General features: G+C 52.1%; 1 protein-coding gene across 12 annotated transcripts in view; it reads right to left on the reverse strand.

The window, feature by feature from the left end:
* Ep400 (E1A binding protein p400) overlaps positions 1 to 9,554 on the reverse strand; it is a 107,016-nt gene that overhangs the window by 18,430 nt on the left and 79,032 nt on the right. For all 12 annotated transcript variants that reach the window (XM_013503604.1, XM_013503608.1, XM_013503607.1 and 9 more), the window contains 12 exons: positions 9,223 to 9,306; positions 8,869 to 9,003; positions 8,538 to 8,582; positions 8,304 to 8,457; positions 7,744 to 7,985; positions 6,873 to 7,046; positions 4,918 to 5,054; positions 4,736 to 4,792; positions 2,887 to 2,965; positions 2,524 to 2,781; positions 1,401 to 1,446; positions 1,007 to 1,116 (listed from right to left, as the gene is read on the reverse strand). In XM_013503604.1, the coding sequence (XP_013359058.1) occupies positions 1,007 to 1,116; positions 1,401 to 1,446; positions 2,524 to 2,781; positions 2,887 to 2,965; positions 4,736 to 4,792; positions 4,918 to 5,054; positions 6,873 to 7,046; positions 7,744 to 7,985; positions 8,304 to 8,457; positions 8,538 to 8,582; positions 8,869 to 9,003; positions 9,223 to 9,306 (1,521 nt within the window). The remainder of the gene's footprint in view (positions 1 to 1,006; positions 1,117 to 1,400; positions 1,447 to 2,523; positions 2,782 to 2,886; positions 2,966 to 4,735; positions 4,793 to 4,917; positions 5,055 to 6,872; positions 7,047 to 7,743; positions 7,986 to 8,303; positions 8,458 to 8,537; positions 8,583 to 8,868; positions 9,004 to 9,222; positions 9,307 to 9,554) is intronic.

Here is a 9,554-nt window from a genome sequence, read left to right on the forward strand (position 1 = left end):
ACCATTTTTTATTCATAGCCTTTCTGCATCCTAGAAATGTTTCCCTAAACCAAAGTAGTTAAGTTGTTCTCCTATGTTTTCTTCTAGAAAAATGCTATTGTTTTGGTTCAAGGTCTGTGGTTTCTGGCCAGGTGTGCTAATGCACACCTGTAATCCTATGGCTTGGGAGATTGAAGGGGGAGGATTTCCAGGAGTTTAAGGCCTGTCTGACCTCTACAAAGAGTTCAAGACCAGCCTGGACTAGACAGTAAGACCCTGCCTCAAAAAAACTAAAAACAAAAACAAAAACAAAAACCCTAGTTTCTGGTTTCACATTTCGGCCTAGGATTCATTTTGAATGATGTTTTATTTGTGGTCTGAAGTACAGGTCAAGAGTCACTGTTTTGCATACAGCAATCCAATGGTTCCAGTACCATGTCGACTGCCCACCAAATTCCCAGGCACTGTGAAGGAAACTGACTATACAGGCATGCATGCCCATTTCTGGACTTTCCACCCAACTCTATTCATCTATGCACCCACCTTTTGCCAACAGCACCCTGTCTAGATAGCTCACATGCTGTCTAGGTACCTCCCACACCATCTCATCATCTCATCATCTCTCCAAGGCCCTGCTGGCCTTCACACAGTCTGGAATGTGTGCACACCCAAGGTGCTGCCCTCACACAGTACCCTGTACACGCTTCCTGCACAGGGTCCTGCAAGGGCTACTGTCCACTTCTGTTCCATCACAACCGCTGCTCCGGACAGCAACGACACAACCAAGTCCCAGAATACAATGCACCCTCAGATCCATCCACCTCCTGTCTGGAATCCAGCGTGGGAGGAATGCATGTACACATACGCGCTACTGAACGGATGCCATACCCCCAGCACCAACTGTGTGGAAACAGCTGTCCTGATGAGCTACTTCTTCCCTCAGTGCTACTCTTACTGAGGGTGCACAGTCACCTCCCCTTAGGACCAAGCCGTGACATGGCGTGCTCTGAGGACAAGGACCACTCACACTCAAGGCTCCCGGGGCCACAGGCGACGCCAGACGCTTGTTAATGGACTGGAAGGTGGCAGCAGGGACGCCTGCGATGGTGTTTACAATCACATTGCCACTCACAGTGCCTGCAGAGGAAGACATGTGTAGCTAAGAGGATGAGAAAAGCTTTCTCCCGTCATTCATTCATTTATTTATTTTTGGTCTGGCAGTACTGAGATTGAACGAGGGCCTTTATACTGGGCTACACCCTCAGATCTCTTTTTATTTTTTATTTTGAGACAGCGTTCACTAAATGACTAGGTTGCCACTGGTCTTGTAAGCCTCCTACCTCAGCCTCCCAGAGCGCTAGGTTGACAGGTATGCTTCTCTATACCTGGCTCCTACTTTATCACTTCTACACCCTCCTTACCTGTTGGAATACTTGTGCCAGTCACTGAGGTTTTAATGGTTCCGGCCTGTATAAAAAGAAAAATTCTGAGTTTCATACTAAGCCCTGCTCTGCATGGACCCTCCAAAGGCTCCCAGTTCATCCAAAATCAGACCCAAACCCAGCCACACCTACACAGCCACCCAGGCCATCCCACCCCACCATATGTGTGCTGTCCCTTGTCAGCCGGCCCAGTATGCTGAACCTTTCCTGTGTGACAGCCATGCTCAGCTCATGGCCAACTTCCTGCTACTCAGGCCCCAGCTCACAGCTACCCCCTCAGAAAAGCTCTACCCCAGCACGGTTGCTGTCCTGCCCGCCTCCTTTCTGGCAGCACGAGACAACCATCACCTGCCCCTCCTGCTCCCCACCAGGCAGACTCCAGTGAGGGGGACATGGCCCATCTTGCTCATGACGCTCCCTGTACCAACAACATGCTTAGTAAATGTTTTTTTTGTCAAGTGGGGGACATACTAGAAAGCACACTGGAGCACTCTACTACTGACTAAGCTACATTCCAGCTCGTCTTTTCCTAATTTTTTATTTCTGAGACTGTTCTCACTAAGTCACCAAGGCAGGACTGAGACTTGCAATCTTCTTGCTTCAGCTTCCCAAGTGGTGGGATTAAAAGGTGTGCACCACCACACGTGCCTTAAGTGTATCATCTGAATGAATAAAAATGCTCAAGCGCACATACAACTTTTACTACAACCAGATACAACTTAAATTGATGAAGAAAACAGTTCTATGTAAACTATTTTCAAGCCTAGCTCATAGTCCAAAGCAAGTGTTTCCCAAATTCAGCACAGAACTCCACGGTCTGCAGGCCCACAGCCTGCCTTTTGCTTCTTCACACTCTGCGCTTGGTTACTTTCACAGTAGGCATTTAGGGCACGTGAGGGCGGGTGCCTGTGTGTATGTTCATAGGAGGGGTGGCAGGACAGAGAAAGCGGCTCTTTTGTGCCCTGTGTGCATAGTGTCCCAGGCCCTGCCCTTGGAAAGCTGCCTCACCCACCCCACCCCCATGTCCTTGGCCATGTCAGCCAGCCCTGCGAGCTGTCAGACTCAGCCCACACCTACAGACCGTGGGGACACAGGCTCTTACCAGTACTGCAGCGCTGCCCACAGTTGTGATTGCAGGCTGCCCTTTTGGTGGGGCCTGCACAGACTGTGGCTGGGCCTGGGCCTGCGGCTGGGGCGGGACGGCTGGCTGCCCTGTTGGTGGCTGGCTACCAGTGGCCTGTGCCTGGGGCAGTGGTGGCGGCGGCTGCTGAGGCGGTGGTGGGGGCTGCTGCTGCTGCTGCTGCTGTGGGGGTGGCTGTGCCACAGCTGGCTGCTGTGCCTTCTGCTGGTCGGCCAGAGCCTGGAAGGATCGGGAAGAAGAGAAGCTGCTGGAGGGGACTCAGCTGGGTGACAGCGTCTCACCACTGCCACATACCCCCAAGAGGGCCACACCAAAGGGCCATACCTTTTTCTCTTTTGCAATTCGTTCTGCACGGAGAGATGCAACCTGGATGGGAGGCAGCGGTTTGTCATAGTTGATTCCACTGAAAGACAAAGACAAAAGTCAAATGTCAATCGCGGCCTTACCTGTGGTATCAGTGACCTATGGTACAGAAATACTAAGTGGAAAACTTCAGAAATACAGAAATACTAAGAAATACTAAGATACTAACTACAGAAATACTAAGTGGAAAACTTCAGAAATAAAGTTAATAATAACCAAGGCAGAAAAAAGACTGCATACTGCTGAACAGTGTGAGGAAACCTCGCACCATCCCAATCCTTCCCACCAGAACACAATCCACTCCTCTGTTCAGTATGTCCACGTCACATGGCAAGCTTCTTGGTCACCACATTGACTGTCATAGTATCACAATGACTGTATTCAAGTCACCCTTATTTAACAGAACAACTGTCTCAAATCACTGGTGACTGAGGCCAAAGAGAAATCTTGGAGCCCACCCAGGTGGCAAAAGGTTCAGTACCATATGCAGTGTCAGACACCTCACTTCTCAGGGAACTCCACAGAGAGACTCTGTATTCACCTGAGTGCTCAGTCCCCAGTGAGCCCCAGTTTCCCTGTGACTCCTAAGCACACGCCCAACAGCTCCACAGACATGCCTCCTCCACGCAGCACAGGAAGGAGTAACCACCCCAACACTTATGCACAGCCATCCGTAGCCTTGCTCTGCTGCCTGTGGCTGTGGCCACAGGACCCTGTAGCATGGCGTGACCCTGCCTACACAGAAAGTCTGCTGGCTGCAGCCTCCTGCCCTTAGTTTCCCCTTTGAGCCCAGCTCATTCCTTGTCCTGGGAAAAGTATGTGGCCATCTATCTGTTACTTCTGTGAGGCCCTCTTATTCCCATCTTACAGCAGATCAACAGTGGAGAGAACAGCACCTGGCTTGTCCCCAACTGCTGTGCTGATCCATAGCCACAGCCTCTCAACAGCCACCAGCTGAGCGAACTCACCCCCTGCCTACGTGACAGAAGCTGAGCTTGCCTGGCTAAGCTGCCCGCCAACAGAATCCCAGCAGGTGCAGAACTTGCGCACAACAATCAAGGGATTTACATGGCATATCTAAGGGTGAACCATAGCACCAAGAGGAGCAGAGCAGGGCAAGTCTGCCATCCTCCACACAGGCAGGGCACCTGGGCCAGAGCCAGGGTACGGCCACCCAGGCATGGCCAGGGGAGCCACCTTGGGACTCTCAGCAGATATGCTGCAGGCCAACTTCCTGTGATGAGGACCCTGCCCTGCAGCTGTGTGCAGAGATGTGGAGAGCCCAGGAAGGCAGCAGGGGCAGAACAGGAAGTGGCTCAACCTGCATGAAAGCAGTGATAGTGCCTGAGCCCGAGGCAGCCATTCCATCTGAACAGATCTCCTTTCAACACAACTCTAAAAAGCTATGTGCACAGAACTCCTAGCACTCAGGACTCCCTAACTCAAGTTTATCTGTCATGTCCTGCCACCTTCCTAGCTCACCATCTACCCACTGAGGCATCTTTTTTCCTAAACTTCAATGAACTTGTGCCCAAGGAGAGGTGGCACATGAGGAAGAAAGGCTCTTCCGGGCACCGCCCAGACCTTGAGGACAGCCATTATACCATGATCCATGTCCCCAGGGTGCTGGCAGGGGCATACAACAAGGTTCTCCACGCCTGTGCCTGGCAGGACTGTCCCTGGTCCCTGTCATTCTGGTCCAGGTGCTGCATCTCCCTGAGGCCTGGACACAGTGCCTTGCTGCTGAGTTTATATGAACCTTGAGCAAAACCCCTCCAAACAGCAGGCAGTGTCTCCCAGTGCCCAGTACCTTTCTGCCAACACAGAGGCGTGCTTCGGGTTCTTCTGAAAGGGGTTCATGCCAAGCCTGCAAGGCAGAAAATGAGACCGCAGTTACTGAACAGAGGAGAGACAGAGACTCGAGCCCACACCAACTTCTGAGCCTGGAGATCTGCCTATCATAAACAGCATGAAGTGAGAACCAGGACATACAGAGGTTTGATTGGGGGGCTCCTCTTGCCAGCTGTCATCTTCATCAGGTCGAAGTGGTTCGTGTACAGCTGGGTATGGGTGGCGTTCTCATCCTGGGCATAGATCTGGCTTGTGCGCAGAGGGCGGTTGTTCTTGCTCTGAAACAGCAGATAAGGGCATGTCACGGTGCTATCGGCCTGTGCCATGACTGCTCTATAAACAGGGCTCATGGGACTGGAGGCCTGTGGCTCCACATCGCTGAACCCAAATGTCCCCTTCCATCTCCTCTTTGACACACAATGTGGCCTAACAGCAGGAGCAAGGCTGGGCGGCTGGCAACGGGCCCCAATCTGCAGGAAGCCCCACCATGACACAGCTGAAGAAAGCACAGATACTTCACATGTGTGGGGTCACCCTGCAGGTAGCAGGGAGCAGCCATGGCACTAGCCTTTGCCGGGCAAATCCAATACCCACAAACACTAAGAGGCAGTGCTGACCCGGACACCTCCGCCTGCCCCTGGTGGGTAGTAACGGTGGCAAGCACTTAGGAACGTCTGAAAGTGTGTCCTGGGGGTTCTGCATTATCTGTGCCAGCTGATCTCTCCTGTGTAGACCCCACCATGAACAGGCCATTCAGCAGTCTCCTACGTGTTCCCCAGACACCTCAGCGGCCCTTCACCTGAGAGAACAGCACCCAGGGATGCAGTCTGTGTGAGGTCACAGAGCCAACCAGTGTCAAGTTTAGACAAGAGCTCAGTGTCCCTCCCCAGCCAGGCTCTGAGCAGCCCTAGGAGCAGGGGTACACAAAGCATGAGGGGCATGATACATGTGCACATGGATGTGCACACAGGGGCATGGCCCACTGCTAAAGCAGTGCCTGAACCTCAGACCAATGTCCAAGAAGTCAAAACCAGGACACCAACACTCAAGTTCCCTGGCCCATCTCCTGCACTCTGCACCATGTGTGGAATCTTCCTACTCTGGAATATGTCAGAGCAGAGGGAGGTACCAAGACAACAAGAACAAACGCCACAAAGCCAGGTATACCAGGCCCTGGACAGAGAGGACTGTGCTCGCTGTGGGAGTCCTGCAGTCCCTGCCTGTGATGGAATCCTCGGGGTTGTGGCCTGTGACTGTCCCATCCATGTACACACCAGCTGATGTCACAGGCTCAATGGGTATGAGCACTGGGAGGCTTCCAAGTCCTCCCCAAGGGCTCAGCAAGGCATGGTGTGGTCCCAAGGCAGACAAGCATGCCCTCCAGAACACAAGTACAAGGCACTCCAGGAGAACTCAACGTTCAGATTCCTGTTACTATTAAAGTAAGGTCCCTCCTGAACCTCACTATACTCCTGTACCCAGGTTTGGGGACAAAGGTTTTCATCTCATTCAGCTTCTCACCTCACAGGCAGCAAGGCGTGACTGCAGCTCTACGCTGCCAGGCCAGCCCAGGTGGTGAGTGGCAGTGTTCCCACATGCCCACACGGCACCTGCTGCTGGAAGTGGGGCATGCTCCCCAGAGCGTGGAGGTATCTCTAAAAGCTGGAGTGGTGTAGTGGAGCTGTACACCATGCTATGGAGTAGTAGCCTAGTGGCATAGCCTCATCCCAGCCAGGACGCCCACCACAATTGGTTTCCCAGCCAGGACTCAATGCTGCCCTGTGCCAAGTACATAAGGACCTGCAGCATGCAGCAAGCCCCAAACTATCTGCTTGTCCAGCCACTGACTCCCCTGCAAGATGCCAAGAAAACAGGACTGACTCTATGTAAGCCAATAACTAAGAAAAGTTGTCATCTTCGCCTCCCAAATTTTCTTTGAAAAAAGAAATACGTGTGATTTCCTTTACCACTGTCCAGGCCTACGGTCACCACACTGCAGGGACAGACTGTGCTGCAGGGAGACCAGCTGCTGGGGTGATTCACAGTAGGGCTCGGGAGCCTGTGTCCTCCCAGGGAGATCAGGGAACAGGGCTCACCTTTCCTTCCTCTCTTGGGATGATGACATTCTCATAGCGATTCCGGCACTGCTTCGAAGAACGGTAGATTCGACTGCAGGAGTTAACGACATCACTGACAAGATCCCAATTAGGTGTATGGGCAGGTGACACGATCGTGAGGTTCAAGGGCAGCTCAAGTAACTGCTTTACAGCCTGGAAGATAGGATTGCAGATCAAAGAAGTAAACATGTTGCAAATGCAAAGGGCTTCCCTCACCCCAAAGACCAAGACAGCAACCACACCACTGTGAACACCATGCAGACTCCTACACTGGATGCCGGCACCATTCATATTATAGTCTGTGTCTAGATGTCCTACCAAAGCCTCATGCAGTCTCAGGCTGTTCTGGAGGCAGCTGAATTGAGTCTGTGAGGTTTTTTTTTTTTGTCTTTTTGAGGCAGGGTCTCGCTATTCAGCTCAGGCTGGCCTTGAGCTTACTTTGTAGCTCAGGCTGGTCTCAAACTCACAATGATCCTCCTGCCTCAACTTCCCGAGTGCTGGGATTACAGGGGTGTACCACCATGCCCAGCTTCAGTCTGTGATTGACTCAAGGTTCAGTGCTGGGATTAAGGGTGTGAGTGCTACACCTGCCCAGGGTGGGTAGCCTGAATGCAATATAAAGGATAGAAAGAGGTTTTCCTCCTCTCTCCATCCCCTTTTGGCTTTTGTTATCTTCTGTAGCCATGAACTACTGTCCCTCTGCCATGTGCCACCCTGCCTTGTCACCCAGCCAGCTAATCATGGACTGAAACCTGCACAAACTATGAGCTTAATAACCCTTTCCTTCTTTAACTTTGGGTGTAGGGTACTTTGTCTCAGCAAGGAGAAAAAAGTAACTAAAACAGCTCACTTGCAGCAGGGCCCAGTCCTCGCCGATAAGCCACTCAGGGCTGTCCTGTGGGGGGTCCCCAGAGGACTTGACATAGGTGGGCAGTGGCTTGGCAAAGGGTGTCTGCTGCTTCAGCAGCAGGTTCTTCTTCTGCTCCTTGCCTTCACGCCGTATTTTCAGCATGCCCGGTGTGGCCCGGTCAAATAGGGACCGAGGTGGCACGACTGCCTCACCATGCCGCTGCTTCTTCTTCCTGCCTGCGGCTAAAGGAGGCCAACATCAGCAAGACAGGATAGGAAGAGCTCTGTGCCAGCAGGTAGAAGGAAGGTTCGTGGGCCCAGGGGATGGGGAAGCACCTGCCTGAGGCCAGACTGCTTTCTTGCTCTCACTACTGAGAAGTACAAATGTCAAGGCCTCCAGGCCAGGGACACTGGCACACAGGAACAAACAACAAGAGGTAACCAGGGGGTAGGGGGGTGAGGGGGTGGGGCCTGTGGTCACTCCACCAAAACCCGCACAGAGGGAGGAAGACAGCAACGACTGGGGGCCTCCGCCAAGCAGGGCAACACCCAGCACCACACCTGACGGGTCTGTCTTATGCCGCTTGCGCTCCTTCCTCACATACACAGGAGGCAGCTTGGCTTCTGGGATGGGCATGGTCTCATACATCAGACACATGACAGAGTCGATGTAGATGTCATTATCATCCTGAGGCGGGGTAGGTGGAGTCCAGAGCTGTGCAGAGAAAGCAAATCCCATGAGAGGCAGAGCTTCGGAAAACTGGTCCCTTGGGCACGGGGAGAGGCACTCCTTACCGGCATAACCTCTGTCTGCCCGTCTGCATCCTCATAGATGTATTCCTGTAGGGAACATGGCCAGTTTAATATTCAATGTCTGGTTTACACTGAACACCACAAATTGTTTAATTTCACACTGAAGTCTCCCAGAGAATGGAGCCAGTCTCCCAGTCATGATCAGCATGACTTAAAAGTGAGTTTCACTCTCAGCTGGCAATATGGTGCAGGAGAAAGCCAACACTTAACTGAGAATCTCTAAGTGTGGGTTCAAGAGAAAGCAGTCCCTGAGAAGATGGCCTTGGAGCTCTGCTGTGAGGAGCTAAAGCATGCAGCTGGGGTGTGAGCCTACCATGCTGTATGCGTCCTCCCGTGTGTAGGTGAGCAGCTCCGCCTCCTCCTGTTCCCTCTGCAGCTGAGCTTCCCTCTCCTGCAGAGCCTGGGTGTTGCGTGACTCCCACACTCTCACAGAGGCCCTCAGAGCATCCTAGTGGGAAGGCCACAGGAAACACATTCCAGACCAGAGGAGCCGGCTGTCCCCACCTCTGTGACCCCACTGCTCCCAACACGCAATCCGCTATGCAGCACCAGGCTGCTCTGAATCAAATACAGGTTTCTAGTATTTCATTTTATGAGGTCATGTTTACTTAGCACTGAAAACTCCAAAGCTATTCACATGTTAAGCTGATCAAAAGTTGACTCTTACCTCATTATTTCTCTCTCTTTCTTGCTCGATGGTCGTATGGAACAATTCCAGGTAATTCAATGCGTATTTCTCAATGGGAGTAAGCTATTTTAAAAGTATATTTTTAAAATAAAGTCAATGGCAAGCTAGTAAAGCTCCTTGTAAATCTAGCCAGCACCATCTGAATTTTTTTTTTTTTTTTTTTTTTTGTCTTTTTGAGACAGGGTCCAGCTATGCAGTTCAGGCTAGCCTTGAGTTCACTTAGTAGCCCAGGCTGGTCACAAACTCGCTGGTCTCGATCCTCCTGCCTCAGCCTCCTGAGTGCTAGGATTATATGCGTGCGTCATGCCTGG

This window comes from Chinchilla lanigera, unplaced genomic scaffold (assembly GCF_000276665.1).
Source record: "Chinchilla lanigera isolate Chin_1 unplaced genomic scaffold, ChiLan1.0 scaffold00081, whole genome shotgun sequence".
Lineage (NCBI taxonomy): Eukaryota > Metazoa > Chordata > Mammalia > Rodentia > Chinchillidae > Chinchilla > Chinchilla lanigera.